We start from the raw sequence: 23,088 nt of genomic DNA, 5'->3' as shown, positions 1-23,088 counted from the left end.
ATGTAAGGATTGGTCTCCAGGCGGAAGGACGGCGCGTGTTTGGGGAAGATAAGATCCAACCTGAACTTTTGGGATATTTAACTGTTTTCCTCACTTCTATTGTTCATTTAAATTGCATACAAGTTAGTTTAGTTGATTGTTACACTAAAAAAAAACACATTATTTTTCATATTCCGAAATTATCTCCAGCAGCAATTATGCATTATCGTCACCTTCGATGGGGCTCTATAGTTCGTGAGAGAAAGCATTAGATCAGAAAAAGAAAGAAGTCTTTTAGAGAGCAACATAAGATCATCCTCCTACGAATTCAAGAGTCTCAGATAGCTCGTCAGAGAGAAAGAGCGAGGAAACATGGCCGATACGCTCCCCATCGGTTACCGGTTTTCTCCGTCCGACGAACAACTCTTCTTCTATTACCTTGCGCATAGGGTGAGAGGGGATTTATCGTTTTCCGGATTCATACCCGAGTTCGACGTGTACGAGAAGGAACCGTGGAAGTTCTTCGACGAGAACGCGGACAGGAGCTTGTACGTCTTCACCAAGATCAAGATGAAGAAGTCCAGAGCGGAAAGGACGGCGGGGTCGGGATTCTGGAAGGGGGTGAAAACCACCGACATCGAAGATCATCAGGGCAATATCGTCGGCCACAAGAAGCACTTCAACTTTAAAGCGAAAGACGGCTCGTCTTTCGAACGCGAAAACGCAGCAAAGGGATCTTGGATCATGCACGAGTACTCCATGCTTAAGCAAGAAGTGAGTCAAATTCTCTTGTTCTACCTTCGTTAATTTATTGCCATGTACGTCTACCTTGTCTCTACGTACCGTATGAGTGCCTCTAATGAACCTTGGAAACTTGGTGGAAGTTCTTCCATTACAACAGTTTCGTTATTTTACATAAGATATTCGGGTTCCTAATGCTAATAAAATCCAGAAAGCTGATTATTTTCTTTTTAGATTCAATTTTCAAAGCCAAGTGAACCGTAATATATTTGTATAACCAATATATCTTAGTCTTTGTCATGTTAGAATTATTCTTATAATATTGCGTACGCTATTGTACCCGTAGAATCATAATAGTGCCGTTTCTCTATCCTAGGGTTTCAACAGGTGAGTAAATCGTGAAAGCCAATTTGGTCATCTTTTTTGTTTTCTCGTTTTAAATTCTTTGAAAGCCATGTTTAGCAGAATGCACTCATATAATCCGTTTAGATCCTATTCTCCCTGCTTTATTTGATAGAAAAAAATCATAAATTTCTTAACACCTTAGTGTTTCCTTTGGTATGTAAATTGCAGATTGTTCTATGTAAAATCCGATTCAAGAAGGAAGAAAGCAGGGAAAAACAAGGCACTACGATTTTCCTAAGCATGCCTGTCAGAACTCGAGAAGATCACCGACTCAACGAATCTTCCGACTTCAACCGCAACATCGATGTGCCTCACCAAGACATCAACATGGAACCATCGGAAGCAATGTCTCCCTTTTCGGGTCCTCATGTTGATCGGCAACCATGGTATTGCACAGGTTCAGAGGGGGAATCCTTCACGTTGGCATCTCAACCGTGCTTAGCAATCAGTGCACAACCAGTATTCCATATTAGGGGTTTCGTAAGTGAACAAAGGCCAATCGAGCAATGCTTCATGGGCATCGCGACATCCGGTGGAAACGCAAATTCACTTGCATTTCCAATCACAGAAGAGAATACTAACGACGACGGTTCTCAATGGTTTCTTGACCACATCAATCTCGATTGGACAAATGGCTGGGAGGACCCCGAAGACAGCTTCGTACTAGGTGAATGGCCTCTAGCATGTGATGTTACCGCATCGAGTTCGCCCCTTTGATGGTAGAAGCACTCGAGTAATCGTTCGGCAAAGATCTACGAGAATATGTAAATAGTCCATTGCAAGAACCGAATTAACTCTTACAATCGATGAATATTGGATGATGTGATTTTGCAACATTCATAAGTGCTAACATGTTTCATTCGAATCCCAATTACATATTTTGATGTTGATTACACTGAAAAGTATCCCGTTCCATTGTTATTCATTCTCCATTCTCCATTCTGCCCATTCTCATCAAACAATATGTTATTATTTAATGCTATACCTCAAGATCGAATTTATATCAAGAGTTCTCAATATAAAATGGCAAACTAACTAGTCCGGCGATTCTCCTCCTCCTCCTCCTCATCATCATCATCATTATTATTATTATAGTTAACTCTCATTGATGATTAGCTCTACATACAAGCCAAATAGGTGAACTCCATAAGACACGTAGAATCAAACTCAAAGTACACCCGAAATCAATGACAAACTTAAGTGAATTTGGTTTTGGCATTTCTTCGGGTATGTTGTGTATAAGCCAATCATACCATTCACATGCAAGTTTCATGTTAAAATTTTGACACACGTACGAGTCAAGGTTGTCACTTAAGTGAATTTGGTTTTGGCATTTCATCCGGCATGTTGTGTACAAGTCAATCATAGCATTCACGTGCAAGTTTCATGTTAAAATTTTGACACGTATGATTCAACGTTGGAAAGCCACCGAACGCTAACGAGGGCATGAACTAACACGAATGACCAACAAAGCAAGAGCAATACGTAAGCGTATAAAGAGATTTGCAGACAAGCAGTAAATCATTTAGGGCCAAGACATAGAAACATAAGACCAAGTTTGACACAAACCGAAAATGAGCGAAGCCACCAGATATGCTATTAGAATGTTATGGCTGAGAGATCCAACAAAAAAGAAAAAGAGGAGGTCCTCGGAAACATAGAGCCTCGAATGCGACGTGAAATAGAGGGCTATCGTTTTCCTACCTTGACAATAAGAAACCTATGCAATAAACTCAAGACCGCGACCAGCAAGGTGGAAATGGCGATGGGAAGAAGGGACTTTGTCGGAGGGAATGTCAGAGAAGATGAACAGAACCCTATTTGTCGCTAGGTTTTTTGTGTTATAATGAAGAGAGAACATGAGCTAATTGAATAAACATCAATTGAGTTATTATTATTTTGAAAAAAACTAAGTTATTCCACGTGGCTCTCCATGTGGTTTGCCATGTCACCGAACGCCGTCCACGTGGCTTGCCACGTCACTGAGCATTGTCCACGTCTGCAACTGTAATGGCAAAATTTTACGAAATTTAACGGAAGGTAAATTTGTCACAGATATTACAGTTTAGGATTTTTCGTGATATAAATCCTAAGAAAAGTAATTGCATTTTTTCTTTGTGCAGCAAATTCTAAGCATTAAATTGTGTAAGCTTATTGAATGAGAGTTTGAACTTGGATGGATGTTGAATATTATTTATGTTGTATGCACTTTAAAAGAAGAAGAACAAACTAAAGATTCAAAAAGGGGCTTTCCAAAAAAATAAAAAAAAATGTGATTTACTCATATTTAGTACTCGAATTTGCTCCACGTAATCTAATGAGGACTTATGAACCAAATTTATAAACCGGTTTTTATATCCCCTGCATCTTTCCTCAATGAAAGATGGTGTGAAGGCAAATCTACCTTCCGTCGTCGACTAAGACATTCTCATTATTGAACTCCACCAACCAAAAAGAAAAGGGAAAAAATTACAAAAAAAAAAACTCTAAATATGCCCATTGTGACACATTTACCCTAAACTTTTTTTATGAGATAAAAAATCTCAAACTTTTACCTATTTGACACATTTACTCTCCATCAATGTCTCATTAAATGATTTTTCAATCAAAACAATGTCATTTTTATTTCACTAAATTGTATCTCGTGCGTATCACGAGGTCGAAATCTCTTAGGTAATTCATATATTTACCCATAAAACATAAAGCTTAACCAAATAAAAGTGATCGACCGATCATAGCTTATTGCAATATATCCTCTTGATCAACACAACGATTTCCTTTTTTATTTTTGAGAAATGGTTAACGTATGAAGAATATTTACGGAAAATTGGGTGTCAAATGATGTGTGAAAGGTTATTATTGGTCAAGGAATGAAGTTAAACAACCTTTCGTGCCCCCAATTTTTCATTAGGAATTCAAGTTATCATTCGGAATGAAAGGTAAATGATTTGTGAAAGGTTATCTCCAAATGGAAAGAAAGGTTTACATTTCACCCGGAACTAAGATGACACGTGCAACTTAAGTATACAAGTTACGAAAAAGTTAATGATGTTTCTCACATTTTTAATTGAATATTTCCAAATGTTTCAAGTATTTCTCGGATTAAATTAAATCCAAAATGTGAATTTCGCAAAAATTATGGAAAGTTTAAAAGTTAAGAGTAAAATACTCAAGAGAGGCCTAATTTAACCTAAGCTAAAGGAAAAGCACCAAAAAATCTTAAACCTATTGCACTTATGTCAATTCAGTCTTCAACATTTCAATTGTATCAATTGAGTCATAAACCTTTTGACATTTTGCCAATGTAGCTAATCCATCCAATTTTGACAGGAAATAGCTGACGTGGGTGTTAGCCGTCCTACGTGACATGGCTAGCAGACGACCGACGCCGATATGGACAGTTTCTTATTTTTTTATATTTTTCATTTCCTTTCCTTCTTTTTTTCCATCTTCCTTCACCGGTCGTTGGGCCTTAGCTATGGTTGGCGCCCGGCGACCAGCCACAGGCAAAGACCAACAAGGGTCACCCTCGCCGAGATCCAATGAGGGGCGACCTTGCCAACTTCATGGGAGGCTTGACCTCACCAAATCTGGCGAAGCGAGACTCTCTCGATCCCGGCGAGGTTGCCCCTCACCCGATCCCGACGAGGCCAGGCCTCACTGGCCCGTAACAAGGCTTAACCTCCTCGGATTTGGCGAGGGCAACCGTCACCAGTTATCGCCTTTAGCTGGTTACCGGCCATCCCCAAAGCCCGACAACTAGTAGAGAGAGAATGAAAAAAAAATCGTAATTTTTATTCAATTGGTGAATGCTCGTCTTGTAATGACAAGATATTTATTTTTTTTTAGTGTAAGAGTAAGTGGTAAAATTTACCATTCACTCAGGCATTATAAAATTTTAATAAGTTGTTAACATTTTCAACTCCCATTTATGGACGACAGTTGATTTTCGCATTCATTCCATATTGTATAAATAAAAGTCGGCAAATCAGTCACTAAAACGTAACTGTAAAGTTTAAATGCAATTGGTGATCATGTAAGGATTGGTCTCCAGGCGGAAGGACGGCGCGTCTTTGGGGAAGATAAGATTCAACCTGAACTTTGGGGATATTTAACTGATTTTTGTCGCTTATTTTGTTCGTTTAAATTGCATACAAGTTAGTTTAGTTGATCGTTACACTAAAAAAACCACATTATTTTTCATATTCCGAAATTATCTCCAGCGGCAATTATGCATTACCGTCACCTTCGATCGGGCTATATAGTTCGTGAGAGAAAGCATTAGATCAGAAAAAAGAAAAACGTTTTTAGAGAGCAACATAAGATCATCCCCCTTACGAATTCAAGAGTCTCAGATAGCTCCTGAGAGAGAAAGAGAGTGGAAACATGGCGGATACGCTCCCCATCGGTTACCGGTTTTCTCCGTCCGACGAACAGCTCTTCTTCTATTACCTTGCGCATAGGGTGAGGGGGGATTTATCGTTTTCCAGATTCATCCCCGAGTTCGATGTGTACGAGAAGGAACCGTGGAAGTTCTTCGACGAGGACGCGGACAGGAGCTTGTACGTCTTCACCAAGATCAAGATGAAGAAGTCCAGAGCGGAAAGGACGGCGGGGTCGGGGTTCTGGAAGGGGGTGAAAACCACCGACATCGAAGATCATCAGGGCAATATCGTCGGCCACAAGAAGCACTTCAACTTTAAAGTGAAAGACGGCTCGTCTTTCGAACGCGAAAACGCAGCAAAGGGATCTTGGATCATGCACGAGTACTCCATGCTTAAACAAGAAGTGAGTCGAATTCTCTTGCTCTACCATCTTTTATTTATTGCGATGTAAGCCTACCTTATGTTTTCCAGTTAATTGCTGGCTGTTAGAGACGATAGTCTACGTACTGTATGGGTGCCTCTGATGAACCTTTGAATCTTGGTGGAACTTTTTCCATTACAACAATTGAGTTATTTTACATAAGATATTCAGGAAGCTAATTATTTTCTTTTTAGATTTAAATTTTGAAAGCCAAGTGAATCATAATATATTTGTATGTTGACACCTATTTTTAATTTGCCCAAAATTAATTACACAAAATTTAGGAATTAATTTTCTTTAATTCCTAAAACAAAAAAATATTTCTATTTAAATGCATTGCATATAGACATTAGGCATATGTGCATTAATAAGGCCTATTAGAGCATATTTTCTTAAAAGTTTAAAAAAAAAAAAAAAAAAATTTCGAAATCGATTCGGGCCGGGTCGGGGCTGGGCCGACCCGGCCCTTTTTCTTCCTTTTTCTTTTTTCTCTTTCCTTCTGCGCGGGCCCAGCCCGTTTCCTTTTTTCCTCCGCGCGGACTGGGCCTGGCCCGGCCCAACCCCTTCCTCTCTTCCTTCTCCCTCGCCGGTCGCTCTCTCCTCCCCTGTTCTCCCCTGTGCGCGACCGAAGCGTGACGCACGGCGGCGCCGCTCCTCATCGTCGTCATCCGGTCAGAGGAGGCCGGGGGAACACGCCACAGGGACTGGCCATTAAGGCCAGTCCCGTCTTCCCTATCTCTCGAGCTCCCTCTCTCTCTCCTTCTCTCTCTGCGTCCTCACAGAATCGGCCCCCCCTCTGCACCGGCCTAATGGCCGCGAAAGTCTTGGTAGGAGCAGAGGCCGGTGCAGAGCATTGAATGGAGCAGAGAATGGCGTCGTCGTCGTCGAATATACAGACCAGAGAGAGGAGAGAGAGGGGCGGTTTTTTCTCGGTCGATTTGAGCAGAGAGAGAACAGAGAAGCCGTGAGAGAGACCCAGAGAAATTGAGCGAATTCGAGAGAAGACAGAGTGAACAGGGAGCCTCAGTCAGCCTCGCCGTTGCGCGTAACCTCCGGCGGCCGAGCCAGGGGCGGTTTTTGAGAGAAAAACAGAGAGAGAGAAAAAGAGCACCGAGAGAAAACAGGGAGAGAGAGAGAACCGAGAGCTCGCCAGAGCAAGAAGGAGAACCAGCAGTGTCACCGTCGCCCACGGAGCAGCCGGAAAGCCGCCCTGACGCGCCGTCGACCGGTGAGTCTCTCCCGGCCGAGAACCGCCTCTGTTTTCCCCTGTTTTCCGGCGTGGTTGGGCCGGGACTCGCGCCGGCCGTTTCGTGCGAATCCCGGCCCATACCGACGTCGGTCCCGGTCCCTGCTCACCGTTGGAGGCGAACCAAGGCCGTCGGAGCCGTCCGAGTCGCCGGGAGAGGTCGAAATCCTTCGTTGTTTTCTGCGCACGCCAGGTGTTCGACGAAACGCCCCAGTGAAACAGGTTTGATTTTGGTCGCCGGCCGGCGAGTGCGTGGCCGGACGGCGAGTTGGGTGACTGAAGGAGCTTAGTGGGTGTTCCAGGAGGTGAAAACCGCGGCGGATTTGGTCTGGGTCGGCCGGCGGACGGCCAATTTTGGCTCCGCCGGCGTTTCTCTCCCCGCGGGTCTGTGAATCCGGGTCGGATTCGACCCGAATCAGTAGATCCGACCCGGGTCAACGCCCGGGTCGGATCCGTTGACTCGGGTCGGTTCCAACCGACCCGGATCAGCAGATCCGACCCGAGTCAACGCCCGGGGCGGATCCGTTGACTCGGGTCGGTTCCAACCGACCCGGATCAGCAGATCCGACCCGAGTCAACGCCCGGGTCGGATCCGTTGACCCGGGTCGGATCCGACCCGGTTAATATTATATTTTTTTTTATTTTTATTTTATTTTATTTAAAAAATTAAAAATTTAAAAAAATTAAAAAAATTAAAAAATTTTTTTTTTTTATTAAAAATTTTTTTTTTCTTCTTCTGTATTATTATTATTATTATTTTTTTCCGAAAAAATTTTTTTAATTAAATTTTTTTTTTTTTTTTTTTTTTTTATCTAAGTGTTTAATTTATTGTAGCATTATTATGCATAATTTACCATGTTTAAATTAGATAAGCCTAGGATTGCGCGGTAATATTTTGCATGTTAGTTTTTATTACCGTTGTATTGTTATGCATGTTTTAATACAATTGCATGAGCTGTTGTGTTTTTGAATGTCATCTGACTTAGTTAGGGTTAGAACCTTAGGCTGCATGAATTGCTGTGTTCCTGACTGCTAATCGTTCCTGATTGTGCACTCGTTTGATCACCTCACATATTAGGAGAAAGGTCCTAAAATCAATCCAAATTGCCTGACAAATGTTTTCAGAAATGAACAGGGGTAAAATGGTACCGAAAGGGCATTAGTTATCCAACTAGTGTAACCAAGTCCCCGAACTCATTTAATCTCTGGTTCGTAGGAATAGGGTGATTCTCCCATCACCCTATTTGGGTTTCTAATCGACCCACCCCAAATCGATTAGTGGCGACTCCTTGATATAAACCACTTGCATATTAAACACTTAAACCTTAAGTCGCGATATGGTATGGGCTTGGGAGAGCCCGAGTTAAGTCCCGAACCTAGACTTAGCACGTACCAGAGCGAGCCCCCTTTTTTGCATGTTGTTTAAAAAGGGCTCGGGAGTTCGGTCGCGACAGATCGGCGACTCACTGGGACTTGTTTTTTTTTTTTTTTCAAAGTGGACTTAAGCCAAAAATTTTTATCCTGTTCAAAATAATTTTTGTTTGACAGCAAGGACTTCAGGTATGATCCTGACATTAAGGTGTTATTTGTCTTGCAGGTTCGAATTGATTGTTTATAATTTGTTGTGCATGCTTTAATGATTTAGCACTACACCGTTGCACACACAACCACGCTGCCGGACCTGGGCCGCGATAGGGCATCTTAGGATGGTGTTAAGAAAGATACGACCTCGAACGCGAGTCCGCGATGTAGAGGTTGCCTTTCTTTTCCCCGAAATTTATTTCTAAAAATCGTAAAGAAGTATCTTTAGCCGCTATTCGCGTGACTATAAGATATTCCTTTCGATTTGGCCGAGGTTAAAAGGACTTGACACCAACGCGAGACTGCGACGGTCAGGCACCCTTTTAAATTCATGTTGCTGAGCCAGTCTAGATAGAAATCGAACCTCACTTCTCATGTGCATGTTGTTGCGATTGCCATGGTTCAAGGAAAGGTATATATTCTATCCCTTCTCATTTTTTATATATATATATGGCCTACTTATTCAATTGATTTGTTACTGTTAGGCCACCCGTTGATTGCAGTCTATATACCAGGGATACGCTTATTGCGGAGCTTGTCCGTAAAAATAAGCGCCTCCGAGAGACCGTGATTTCCCCATCGTTTATAAAATGAGTATCCGGGAAGGGCACCCTTTGTTAAAAGCCTCTGTCTTTTATATTTCCTAGTAATTATGTTCAGGGATTTTGGTTATCTCCTGTAAAAATGTTTTTGGGTTGTACAAATGTTAATATAACTCGGGCCGTTTTTTATGCTTTAAATAAAATTTTTTGCCCCTGAATGACACCATCGCGGCCTTCGGCCCAAGGGTATCCGGGGATGAGCAATCACGGTCCGAGGCGACCGGGGTTCGAACCCGGGACGCCGCCTGTAATGTTAATATTAATAAAAACCCTTTTTGCTTATTTTTTCTTTGCAAATAAAGAAAATACGCAATAATAATATGACTAAGTCATAGAATGATTCTTTATTGAGCATTATACTCATTCATATTAGCGTTTTCGCAGGTAGTTACAAAAAATGGCCGAAGAAAATGTCCGCCTCAATAACATGGAAGATGAGATGAAAATGGTCATCAATGCGATCCAAAATCTCACAAAGCAGGTGGAATCCATTCATGGCAAGCTCACACCTACGCCTGCAGCAGTTGAAGTGGTGTTACCACCACCGTCTACCGGAAAAGACAAAGCCTCCGCAAAGGATGATAGAAATGCCCCCGCTTGGAGGACGATCCGCTTCCCTTGCTGTCAAGAAGCCCGAATTTGAAGCCGTACCAATGACAGAACAGACAAACGCCTTGCAAAGGTCGAAGAGATGTCAAAAGCCTACAAGGCCCGCAAAATGCCGTCCCACTTGACCTGTCTATATACAAACGGGTCAAAGTACCAGAAAAGTTCAAGATGCCGGAATTCGAGAAGTATGATGGCACCTCATGCCCCAGACATCATCTGCACATGTATCATGTGCGGATGACTCAGTACGTTGATAATGAACCCCTTATGATTCAGACCTTTCAAGCGAGTTTGACGGGACCAGCCTTGACATGGTATATGTCGAAGGATATGGATACTTTTAAGTCTTGGGATGATGCCGCTGATGCATTCCTCAAGCATTATCAATTCAACCTCGACGTCACCTTTACTCGTGACGATCTGGAACGCGCTGAGAAGAAGAAGAGTGAGTCCTTCAAAGAGTACGCCACTAGATGGAGAAACTTGGCCGCCCAGGTTACCCCACAACTCACTGATCATGAACAAGTGAAATTGTTCATAAAGTCTCTTTCATATGAATACAGACACCGCCTGGTTGGTGCCACTGCTGAATCCCTTAATCGTCTTGTTCCTGTGGGCGAACGAATCGAAATGGGATTGCGTGAGGGGTGGTTTACAGACCCCACTTCCACAAGCAAGAAACTCGACATGAAGAAGGAGAAAGAACCCCTGACAGATGCGGATGTTGCATACACCCAAACCGTTCGTCCTTCCCCAATGATTCAGATAAGCAGTGGACAGCAACCGGTCTCAAGCCGCAAGCCGCCCCAAAGGGGAAATAACAAAAAGCAGTTCACGCCACTCCCTTTGCCTATGTCTCAGATCCTGCCTATTCTCCTGGAAAAGAGGTTGCTTGCTAAAGAGCCAAAGCGTGAAAATCCTGAGCGTTTCCCCAACTACGATCCCTCCGAGGCATGTGAATATCATTTGGGTGAAATGGGACATTCCGTCAATGACTGTGTCGTCCTGAAAAATAAGGTCCAGAAATTATTGGATGCAAAGATGCTTTCATTCCACAATGCACCACCCAATCAAGCAGGAGGCGCGGATGTCGTCATTGAGTAAACTGTAGACTCAATTTTCCTCCCTTAGAATAGAGGCATATTTAATAGTTTGAATCCTCCCATACTTGGGAGCTTTTCTTGCTTTCTAAAGTCTCAGCTGTTTTCTAGAATTCCCAGTTTTCTGAATTTGTAATTATGCTTGGAATTTTAGTATTGCAATTTCCATTCCAACAAATGTAATTCGCCTGAATTATTCAAAAGAATTACAATTGTTTTGTTTTGAGGGCCTGAGGAAGTACTCCAAACCGGCCCGTTGATGATATCCAGCCATGTAAAGGAAAGTGTTCTGAGGCCCGGGCTTCCTCATGCTCCCTCGTTTCTAAACTTTTGAAAATAAAACAAACGTTTTATCATTTTTCAAAAGGGCGAAAAGAACGGTGGTGAAAAAGCATGCATGCTCATAGACCTGTTTGTCTTTCTAACTCGCTCACTTCATGTCTCAGAGCATACTCCTTTTTGATTTATTATTACGAAAGGGACATTTGGAAATGACACAAACTGAAGAGCACATCAGCCCCTGGTAATGATCGCGGACCAACTCATCTGATAGGAGCAGTCCAAGCGAAGATCATCCAACCTTCAAATGAAACATGGGGCAAATTTCATTACTACCGGTGGGTGATATCAGCCCCAGAAAGTCAAATAGAATGCTAAGCATTCCTTGACTCCATGATGAGCGGAACATCATTTTGTACAAAAGTCGGGGGCAGATCAAGAAAAGATTACCCTTTTTGAAAGAAAAAGGTATGTCTTATTCCTTAACAAAATTTGGAAATGACATTCCTTCCCTTTTCTTTTGCAGATAATGAACTGGGGAACATGCTAAACTCTGACGTGCTAGCGAGCCGGATAGAGCACCAATGCCGGGACCTCTCGAATGAAACATGACGAAGAAGTGCTTAATTGGAAGAGTAGACTAGGGGGCATGCGATCTCCCAGTTCATCAAAAAGGGTGTATTTCGTTCCTAAAGTTCATTCACTTTAGCATAGAAATGACATATCTCTTCCTTTTACATAGGACAAAATTGAGTAAAGAATACTCATTGTACAAGCAACTGGAAAGGACTTTGCATATGACAAAATGGCGTCAAGGCAGATCCTGACAACCACAGAAGTCTCGATGGTAGTCATGCCCATGTTCGTCAAAGACCTTTAAAGCAGAGATTAGCTTTGCTGCGAAGATCCCCATGCAAGCAATTGCACATGCCTTGTGCAGTCAAGAATCAAAGCATTTACAAGAAACTCCTCAACATGCCGGGACCGCATTGACATAGCATGCGCTAACGATAGAGCCCTCTATTCGGAAGCACCCCTAATTATAGAGGATCTCATTTGAGCTTCATGACCAAGAGTATGGAGGAGCAGACTGAGACAGAGAAGGCTGAACAAAGTAAAGAGGAGAAAAGACTCCGCTAGCTTTGAAGGCAAAATGGAAGAAGGGTAATCTGTATCGTTCTTAATTTACCCTCAATCCTCTCATTTCTAACATAAGCTCCTGTTTTTGTTAGGAGGGAATTCTCAACATCCGAGGAAACTCAAGGAGTTGCCAATTTAATTTCAAATGAAGGGAATCACGAAGGGTAATGTGGTATCGTTCCCAATTCCTGTCCCTCAAAGAGCCGTTCATTAACACGGTCTTTCTCATTACCTTGCAGGTTTGCCCTACTGTTGCAGCATAGGTAAGTATCTCTTTCTCTAAAAAATTCTCTCATACGAGTACAAAGAAACAAAGGAGGAGGAAACATGTTAAAGCAAATAAATGCTTAACCTTCCCCCAAGTGCATTGCATGTCTATTGGAAGGAATTTCGCATGGTAATTTTACCTGTTTAATTCACCAATTCCCTGTGAAAATCTGGACAATTCGACGAATGGTGTCGAACTGCTCCGATGTATTGAACGAGGTGTCTCAGGATGATGAGAGGCAATCCTTAGCCTAAACACATTCTCAAGTACCAAACCCTTGCAAGATGAGCAAAAAGGTTTCACTTCTACAAGGTAAAGAGATTTCTCGCATAAGGTACGGTAGCCAAAATGACGAGAGGCAGTTCATTTCTCTGCCCCATACACTACCATTAATCCTTTGCTTGACCATTTGAGCCCATACACTTGGAGGTTCTTTTTAAATCACCCCTGTCAAGAACCACCCCACATTGGGGCAGCTTGAGGTAAATCAGCATCACAGGGAGAATTCAAATTCAGAGGGAGCAAGAGGAGCGTCCCTCCCTTTCGATCACTACTCCCATGGTTTCGGCCTTGTCGTCCTTACGGATCCGGCGGTCCTCGACAGGGTCCTCCAAGACAAGCACACCATCGACGGCTGAACAGTCGAGGCTAAGAGGGCTTTGTCAAGAGAGAAGCAGCAAACTAAAGCCTGTCCAAAATGCCAATATCTTATTGATAACAGTGATGTTGTCACTGAGCAAGACAGGAAAGGATGAGGAGTTTGTAATATCTAAAATTTTCTATGATCATCAGCTGCAACAGCTCTCACAAGGTGAAAAAGATGAATAGAAATTTTCTTGCTCTCACTTGCATTAATCTTTGAGTGTTTTTATTGCAGATGAACTCTCACAATAATTTAAGTACCCTAGGATGACGAAGAGCGGTTCTTCTTCTATCCCATACACTCATATCCCTTGCTAGCCCAATTGAGCCGGCGATTTCATTTCGTACCAACCCAGTTGGTGATCATCCCCTACACTGGGGCAAGGCAAAAGTCACCACAGCTTGAGCATCAGGGTCCGAAGTACCGAATCAAGATGAAGACTCCAAGAGCCTAATAACATTGTTCTGCTCAAACTTGTTTAGGCTAGTCCTGACAATACCAAAAGAGCAGCAAAAAAATGCTGAAAACTAGGGGCATGAAAAAGCGAAGTGCCCGGTAAAAGCAAGGCCAATGCCCATGAATAAAAAACAAAGAAAAAGAAAAAGGAGAAGAAGAAAAACGATGAAAAGACGACCCCAAAGGGTTAAACTTGAGTTCTTCTTCGATACAAATTCCTACTTTAGGAACTCTGTCTTGACAAAGATCTGTCCCAGAGATAGAATGGTATCCAGGAAAATGCTGGACGCAGAAGCTTCTCAAGAAAAAGTTGTCAAAGAAGCTAAAACAAGGGATTACCCAGGGAGTTTTCCAAAAGAGTCCCGACGGTGGAGAAAAAGGCTGGTGACAATGCCAAGATGATCACCAACTCTCACCCTTACACACATCTTTGAGCCTAACGATCCTTTCGTTTCTCAACCTGTGAACCGAGCCCACGTTACGTCCCTCAGGAAGTCTCTTCTGACTAGGACGCTTGAATTAACGTGGAATTTCAAATGTTTATAAACAACGCTCGAGGAAGTGCGAGCAAGATTATTTCTATCTCGTTTTGCAGGGTTCTTGACTTGTAAACCCGGAGATGATTGCGTAATATTTTCTTTCATGGCATTGACTTGAACAAATACCTTCATTAAGCCATTGACCAAGCCTCGCATTACGACCCGAAGAAGACCTTCAGATTGGCAGCGTGTACCGCTTATGGAAAACCTGGACCCTTGCGGATCCGATAACGATCCAGATTGAGTGTTTTCGATGTTCCCGCATTAATGGACGGGACAAATAACCCTTTTCAACGAGAGCGAGTGGAAAGTCCCTTCTGACTGAGAATCCCTCGTTCAGCATCTTGAGAAGTCCACCTCCCGAGTGAATATTGTTTTGATTGACCCTCAGTGGATGTTTGGTGATGCAAACATGGCGAAATCATCATGCATGAACTTTCAAATACACATTCTGGGATAGCCTAGCTTGTCTATCCTTGATGAATGCATGCATGTTTGTGCTAACCCTCTTTGACAGCTCAAAGTTCTAATCCTCAGTGATAGAACACGAAAATTCGGGCACTGGAGAAGCCCTCATTATCATTCTAAGAGAGAAGCCCTGAAAAAGGTCGGGTATTCAGCAGATGATACATCAAACCTCCGGGTAAGAATTCCCAGGTATTTCATCAGTTTTCTTTTCAAACTACCCAGAAGGTAAACCGGGTATTCCTTTGAAAAAAGAAAAAAGCATCTTGACCAGCTGGTCAAGATAATTCATACGATATTCAAGAATAGCCTCAGTTGTCTATTTCTCCGATGAATACGTATGTCTTTGCACAAAAAAAAAAAAAAAAAAATTGTCCGACAGAGACACGCCCAAGAGGCAGAACGTGCCCAGTAAGTACATTTTACCCATGCCTCGATTCCAAAATCCATGTACCTACGATTGTTATGGTACCCTTTGAACATCGGAGTCACCCCGTTGTTCACCCTCCGAACACGGAGTGACTCCCGTTGTTCACCAACCGAACATCGGATTGACCCCTTTGTTCACCCTCTGAACATCGGATTGACCCCGTTGTTCACCCTCTGAACATCGGATTGACCCCGTTGTTCACCCTCCTGAGCATGGGACTGACCCCCATGTTCACATCAAATCCTCGGGCGAGGACCCCCAGGTGCTCATCGTTTGAGCCTTTTCAAGACCTGCTGGCGAGGACCCACCAGGCAAACCAACAAATCCTCGGGCGAGGACCCCCAGGTGCTCATCGTTTGAGCTTTTCAAGACCTGCTGGCGAGGACCCACCAGGCAAACCAACAAATCCTCGGGCGAGGACCCCCAGGTGCTCATCGTTTGAGCTTTTCAAGACCCGCCGGCGAGGACCCACCAGCAAACCAACAAATCCTCTGGCGAGACCCCTGTGTGCTCATCGCTTGAGCTTTTCAAGACCCCGCGGCGAGGACCCACCAGCAAACCAACAAATCCTCGGCGAGACCCCCGTGTGCTCATCGCTTGAGCTTTTCAAGACCTCGGGCGAGGACCCACCAGCAAACCAACAAATCCTCTGGCGAGACCCCAGTGCTCATCGCTTGAGCTTTTCAAGACCCGCCGGCGAGGACCCACCAGCAAACCATCAAATCCTCTGGCGAGGACCCCTGTGTGCTCATCGCTTGAGCCTTTTCAAGACCCGCCGGGCGAGGACCCACCAGTGCAAACCATCAAATCCTCTGGCGAGGACCCCTGTGTACTTTATCAAAACAAAATCCACTACCAAGGCGACCGAAGAAAGGTTCGAGTCCTAGACAGACAAAAACAATCCCCGTCAAGGCGACCGAAGATAGGTTCGGGTCCTAGACAAACCATTTTTTCCGTCAAGGCGACCGAAGACAGGTTCGGGTCCTCGACACACAATATCAACTATCTGGAATTACTCTACCCTTCGGCAAGGTAAGTAGCCCCAGGTATATTTTTATTTGCTTTAGCATGCATCATTTTATATCGCATCATAAAAATGGGACTCCGGTCTCGCCAAAAATAACATTCATTCAACATGCATGGGCCAAATTTAGGTGCCATTTTATCTTTAAACGTAACCTCTGCGAGCTCAATCTCTGCGAGCTCACCTTCAAAGAGGGGCAGCTGTTGACACCTATTTTTAATTTGCCCAAAATTAATTACACAAAATTTAGGAATTAATTTTCTTTAATTCCTAAAACAAAAAAATATTTCTATTTAAATGCATTGCATATAGACATTAGGCATATGTGCATTAATAAGGCCTATTAGAGCATATTTTCTTAAAAGTTTAAAAAAAAAAAAAAAATTTCGAAATCGATTCGGCCAAATGGGCCGGGCCGACCCGGCCCTTTTTCTTCCTTTTTCTTTTTTCTTTTTTCTCTTTCCTTCTGCGCGGGCCCAGCCCGTTTCCTTTTTTTCCTCCGCGCGGACTGGGCCTGGCCCGGCCCAACCCCTTCCTCTCTTCCTTCTCCTCGCGGCCGCTTCTCTCCTCCCCGTTCTCCCCGTGCGCGACCGGGCGTGACGCACGGCGGCGCCGCTCCTCATCGTCGTCATCCTGGCCGAGGAGGCCGGGAACACGCCACGAGGACCGGCCATTAAGGCCGCTCCGTCTTCCCTATCTCTCGAGCTCCTCTCTCTCTCTTCTTCTCTCTCTCGCGTCCTCACAGACCGGCCCCCTTCCGCACCCGGCCTAATGGCCGCGAAAGTCTTGGTAGGAGCAGAGGCCGGTGCAGAGCATTGAATGGAGCAGAGAATGGCGTCGTCGTCGTCGAATATACAGACCAGAGAGAGGAGAGAGAGGGGCGGTTTTTTCTCGGTCGATTTGAGCAGAGAGAGAACAGAGAAGCCGTGAGAGAGACCCAGAGAAATTGAGCGAATTCGAGAGAAGACAGAGTGAACAGGGAGCCTCAGTCAGCCTCGCCGTTGCGCGTAACCTCCGGCGGCCGAGCCAGGGGCGGTTTTTGAGAGAAAAACAGAGAGAGAGAAAAAGAGCACCGAGAGAAAACAGGGAGAGAGAGAGAACCGAGAGCTCGCCAGAGCAAGAAGGAGAACCAGCAGTGTCACCGTCGCCCACGGAGCAGCCGGAAAGCCGCCCTGACGCGCCGTCGACCGGTGAGTCTCTCCCGGCCGAGAACCGCCTCTGTTTTCCCCTGTTTTCCGGCGTGGTTGGGCCGGGACTCGCGCCGGCCGTTTCGTGCGAATCCCGGCCCATACCGACGCTTGGTCCCGTGGCCCTCGCTCACCGTTGGAGGCGAACCAAGGCCGCCGGAGCCGTCCGAGTCGCCGGAGAGGTCGAAATCCTTCGTTGTTTCTGCGCACGCCAGGTGTTCGACGAAACGCCCCAGTGAAACAGGTTTGATTTTGGTCGCCGGCCGGCGAGTGCGTGGCCGGACGGCGAGTTGGGTGACTGAAGGAGCTTAGTGGGTGTTCCAGGAGGTGAAAACCGCGGCGGATTTGGTCTGGGTCGGCCGGCGGACGGCCAATTTTGGCTCTGCCGGCGTTTCTCTCCCCGCGGGTCTGTGAATCCGGGTCGGATTCGACCCGAATCAGTAGATCCGACCCGGGTCAACGCCCGGGTCGGATCCGTTGACTCGGGTCGGTTCCAACCGACCCGGATCAGCAGATCCGACCCGAGTCAACGCCCGGGTCGGATCCGTTGACTCGGGTCGGTTCCAACCGACCGGATCGCCAGATCCGACCCGAGTCAACGCCCCGGTCGGATTCATGATCCGGCCTGATCCGACTTAGGTTAATATTATATTTTTTTTATTTTTATTTTATTTTATTTAAAAAATTAAAAATTTAAAAAAATTAAAAAATTAAAAAATTTTTAAAAAAAAAAAAAATTTTATTAAAAATTTTTTTTTCTTCTTCTGTATTATTATTATTATTATTTTTTTCCGAAAAAATTTTTTTAATTAAATTTTTTTTTTTTTTTTTTTTTTTTATCTAAGTGTTTAATTTATTGTAGCATTATTATGCATAATTTACCATGTTTAAATTAGATAAGCCTAGGATTGCGCGGTAATATTTTGCATGTTAGTTTTTATTACCGTTGTATTGTTATGCATGTTTTAATACAATTGCATGAGCTGTTGTGTTTTTGAATGTCATCTGACTTAGTTAGGGTTAGAACCTTAGGCTGCATGAATTGCTGTGTTCCTGACTGCTAATCGTTCCTGATTGTGCACTCGTTTGATCACCTCACATATTAGGAGAAAGGTCCTAAAATCAATCCAAATTGCCTGACAAATGTTTTCAGAAATGAACAGGGTAAAATGGTACCGAAAGGGCATTAGTTATCCAACTAGTGTAACCAAGTCCCCGAACTCATTTAATCTCTGGTTCGTAGGAATAGGGTGATTCTCCCATCACCCTATTTGGGTTTCTAATCGACCCACCCCAAATCGATTAGTGGCGACTCCTTGATATAAACCACTTGCATATTAAACACTTAAACCTTAAGTCGCGATATGGTATGGGCTTGGGAGAGCCCGAGTTAAGTCCCGAACCTAGACTTAGCACGTACCAGGCGAGCCCCCCTTTTTTTGCATGTTGTTTAAAAAGGGCTCGGGAGTTCGGTCGCGACATTGTACAATCAATATATCTTAGCCTTTGTCATGTTAGAATTATTCTTATAATATTGTGTACGCTAGTGTACCCGTAGAATTAGAATAGTGCCGCTTCTATATCCTAGGGTTTCATCAGGTGAGTAAATCGTGAAAGCCAAACTCGTCATCTTTTTGTTCTCGTTTTTAATTCTTTGAAAACCATGTTTAGCATAATGCATTCATCTAACATGTTTAGATACTATTCTCCCAGCTATATTTGCTGGAAAAATTCATAAATTTCTTAACGCCTTGGTGTTTCCTTTGGTATGTAAAATTGCAGATTGTTCTATGTAAAATCCGATTCAAGAAGGAAGAAAGCGGCAAAAAACAAGGCACTACGATTTTCCTAAGCATGCCGGTCAGAACCCGAGAAGATCACCGACTCAACGAATCTTCCGACTTCAACCGCAACATCGATGTGCCTCACCAAGACATCAACATGGAACCATCGGAAACAATGTCTCTCTTTTCATATCCTCATGTTGATCGGCAACCATGGTATTGCACAGGTTCAGAGGGGGAATTCTCGACTTTGGCATCTCAACCGTGCTTAGCAATCAGTGCACAGCCAGTGTTCAATAATGGGGGTTTCGTAAGTGAACGAAGGCCAATCGAGCAAAGCTTCATGGGCATCGCGACATCCGGTGGAAACGCAAATTCACCTGCGTTTCCAATCACGGAAGAGAATACTTACGACGATGACAGTTCTCAATGGTTTCTTGACCACATCAATCTCGATTGGACAAATGGCTGGGAGGACCTTGAAGACATCTTCGTACCAGGTGAATGGCCTCTAGCACGTGATGTTACCGCATCAGAGTTCGCCCCTTTGATGGTAGAAGCACTCGAGTAATCGTTCGGCAAAGATCTACGAGAATATGTAAATAGTCCATTGCAAGAACTGAATTAACTCTTACAATCGATGAATATTGGATGATGTGATTTTGCAACATTCATAAGTGCTAACATGTTTCATTCGAATCCCAATTACATATTTTGATGTTGATTACACTGAAAAGTATCCCGTTCCATTGTTATTCATTCTCCATTCAGTACATTCTCATCAAACAATATGTTATTATTCAATGCTATACCTCAAGATCGAATTTATATCAAGAGTTCTCAATAAAAAGGCAAACTACCTAGTCCGGCGATTCTCCTCCTCCTCACTATTATTATTATTATAGTTAACTCTCATTGATGATTAGCTCTACGTACAAGCCAAAAAGGTGAAATCTCATAAGACACATAGAATCACACTCAAAGTACACCTGAAATCAGTGACAAACTTAAGTGAATTTGGTTTTGGCATTTCATTGGGTATGTTGTGTACAAGTCAATCATATCATTCATATGCAAGTTTCATGTTGAAATTTTGACACATGTATGATTCAAGGTTGTCACTTAAGTGAATTAGGTTATGGCATTTCATCTGGCATGTTGTGTACAAGTCAATCATACCACCATTCACATGCAAGTTTCATGTTAAAATTTTGACACGTATGATTCAAGGTTGGAAAGACATGTAACGCTAACAAGGGCATGAACTAACACGAATGACCAACATAGCAAAAGCAATACATAAGCGTATAAAGAGATTTGCAGCCAAGCAGTAAATCATTTAGGGCCAAGACATAGAAACATAAGACCAAGTTTGACACAAATCAAAAATGAGCGAAGCAACCAGATGTGCGATTAGAGTGTTATGGCTGAGAGATCCAACAAAAAAGAAAAAGAGGAGGTCCTTGGAAACATAGAGGCATGAATGCGACGTGAAATAGAGGACTATCGTTTTCCTACCTCGACAATATGAAACCTATGACACAAACCCAAATCCGCGACCAGCAAGGTGGAAATGGCGATGGGAAGAACGGGCTTTGTTGGAGGGAATGTCGGAGAAGATGAACTGAACCCTATTTGTTGCTAGGGTTTTTTTTGTGTTATAATGAAGAGAGAACACGAGCTAATTGAATAAACATCAATTGAGTTATTATTATTTTGAAAAAAAAACTAAGTTATTTTCACGTGGCTCTCCACGTAGTTTGCCACATCACTCAACTTCATCCACGTGGCTTGCCACGTCACCGAGCATTTTCCACGTCTGCAACTGTAATGGCAAAATTTTATGGAAATTAACGGAGGGTAAATTTGTCATAGGTATACCAGTTTAAGATTTTTCGTGATATAAACCGTAAGAAAAATGATTGCATTTTTTCTTTGTGCAGCAAATTCTAAGCATTAAATTGTGTAAGCTTATTGAATGAGAGTTTGAACTTGGATGGATGTTGAATATAATTTATGTTGTATGCACCTTAAAGAAGAAGAATATACTAAAGATTCAAAAAGGGGTTTTCCAAAAAAATAATAAAAAATGTGATTTACTCATATTTAGTACTCGAATTTGGCCCACGTAATCAAATGTGGAGTTATGAATCAAATTTATAAACTGGTTTTTATATCCCCTGCATCATTCCTCAATGAAAGATGGTGTGCAAGCAAATCTACCTTCCTTCGTCGACTAAGACATTCTCATTATTGAACTCCACCATCCAAAAAGAAAAGGGAAAAATTACAAAAAAAACTCTAAAATATGCCAATCGTGACACATTTACCCGAACTTCTTTTATGAGATAAAAATCCTAAACTTTTACCAATGTGACACATTTGCTCTCCATCAATGTCTCATTAGATGATTTTTCATCCAAAATAATGTCATTTAATTTCACTAAATTGCATCTTGTGCATATCACAGATTCACTGGGTCGAAATCTCTTAGGTAATTCATATATTTCCCCATAAAACATAAAGCTTAACCAAATTAAAGTGATCCACCGATCATAGTTTAATGCAATATATCTTCTTGATCAACACAAGGATTTCCTTTTTTATTTTTGAGAAATGGTAAACGTATTAAGAATATTTACCGAAAATTGGGTGTCAAATGATGTGCAAAAGGTTATTATTGGTCAAGGAATGAAGTTAAACAACCTTTCGTGCCCCCAATTTTTCATTAGGAATTCAAGTTATCATTTGGAATGAAAGGTAAATGATTTGTAAATGGTTATCTCCAAATGGAAAGAAAGGTTTACATTTCACCCGGAACTAAGATGACAGGTGCAACTTAAGCATAGAAGTTACAAAAAAGTTAATGATGTTTCTCACATTCTTAATTGAATATTTCCAAATGTTTCAAGTATTTCTCGGATTAAATTAAATCCAAAATGTGAATTTCACAAAAATTATGAAAAGTTTAAAAGTTAAAAGTTAAATACTCAAGACAGGCCTAATTTAACCTAAGCTAAGAATCACTAGGAAAAGCACCAAAAAATCTTAAATCTATTGCACTTATGTCAATTCAGTCCTAAATATTTCAATTGTACCAATGGAGTCATAACCCTTTTGACATTTTGTCAATGTAGCTAATCCAGTCAATTTTGATCGGAAATAGTGACATGGGTGTCACTGCCTTACGTGGCACGACTAGCGACAGTAGATGCGGCCGATGTGGACAGCTTCATTATTTTTTTATATATTTTTCATTTCCTTTTCTCTTTTTTTTTCCATCTTCCTTCACTAGTCGTCGGGCCCTAGCTATAGCTGGCGCTTGGCGGTCGGCCACAGGCAAAGACCAACAAGGTCACCCTTGCCGGGATCCAATGAGGGGCGACCTTGCCAACTTCAGGGGAGGCTCGACCTCACCAGATCTAGCAAAGCGAGACTCTCCCGATCCCGGCGAGGTTACCCCTCACCCGATCTCGGCGAGACCAAGCCTCACTAGCTTGTAACAAGGCTCAACCTCCCCGGATTTGGTGAGGGCAACCCTCACCAGTCGTCGCCTTTAGCTGGTCACCGGCCACCTCCAAAGCCCTGCAACTAGCGGAGAAAGAATGAAAAAAAAATCATAATTTTTATTCAATAGATGAAAGCTCATCTTGTAATGACAGGATGTTTTTTTTTTTTAATGTAAGAGTAAGTGGTAAAATTTACCATTCACTTAGGCATTGAAAAATTTTAATAAGTTGTTAACGTTTTCAACTCCCATTTATGGACGACAGTTGATTTTCGCATTCATTCCATATTGTATAA

The 23,088-nt window shown here is 42.8% G+C and overlaps 2 protein-coding genes across 2 annotated transcripts; both read left to right on the top strand.

Annotated features, from left to right (window-relative positions):
* The first annotated feature begins 351 nt into the window (after window positions 1-351).
* LOC130138929 (NAC domain-containing protein 72-like) lies at window positions 352-1,842 on the top strand. The gene is made up of 2 exons (XM_056314526.1): window positions 352-753; window positions 1,294-1,842. The coding sequence occupies exons 1-2, from the start codon at window positions 352-354 to the stop codon at window positions 1,840-1,842; spliced, it is 951 nt and encodes a 316-aa protein (XP_056170501.1).
* Window positions 1,843-5,511: 3,669 nt separating this feature from the next.
* Window positions 5,512-19,855, top strand: LOC130138928 (NAC domain-containing protein 19-like). Its single transcript, XM_056314525.1, has 2 exons — window positions 5,512-5,913; window positions 19,283-19,855. Exons 1-2 carry the CDS (start codon window positions 5,512-5,514, stop codon window positions 19,853-19,855), a joined length of 975 nt encoding a protein of 324 aa, XP_056170500.1.
* Window positions 19,856-23,088: the final 3,233 nt, after the last annotated feature.

This window comes from Syzygium oleosum, unplaced genomic scaffold, assembly GCF_021117445.2.
Source record: "Syzygium oleosum isolate NSW1041296 unplaced genomic scaffold, Sole_v2.1 Sole_v2.09, whole genome shotgun sequence".
Classification (NCBI taxonomy): Eukaryota; Viridiplantae; Streptophyta; class Magnoliopsida; order Myrtales; family Myrtaceae; genus Syzygium; species Syzygium oleosum.
Note: the sequence above shows the minus strand (reverse complement) of the source record. Positions and strands in the feature narration are given on the sequence as shown.

Excerpts from the sequence above, each read along its gene's own strand:
- LOC130138929 (XM_056314526.1), top strand. The coding sequence starts at position 352 with ATGGCCGATACGCTCCCCATCGGTTACCGGTTTTCTCCGTCCGACGAA. Across the intron at positions 754-1,293 it reads ACTCCATGCTTAAGCAAGAA|ATTGTTCTATGTAAAATCCG; the intron begins GTGAGTCAAATT and ends TGTAAATTGCAG.
- LOC130138928 (XM_056314525.1), top strand. The coding sequence starts at position 5,512 with ATGGCGGATACGCTCCCCATCGGTTACCGGTTTTCTCCGTCCGACGAA. Across the intron at positions 5,914-19,282 it reads ACTCCATGCTTAAACAAGAA|ATTGTTCTATGTAAAATCCG; the intron begins GTGAGTCGAATT and ends GTAAAATTGCAG.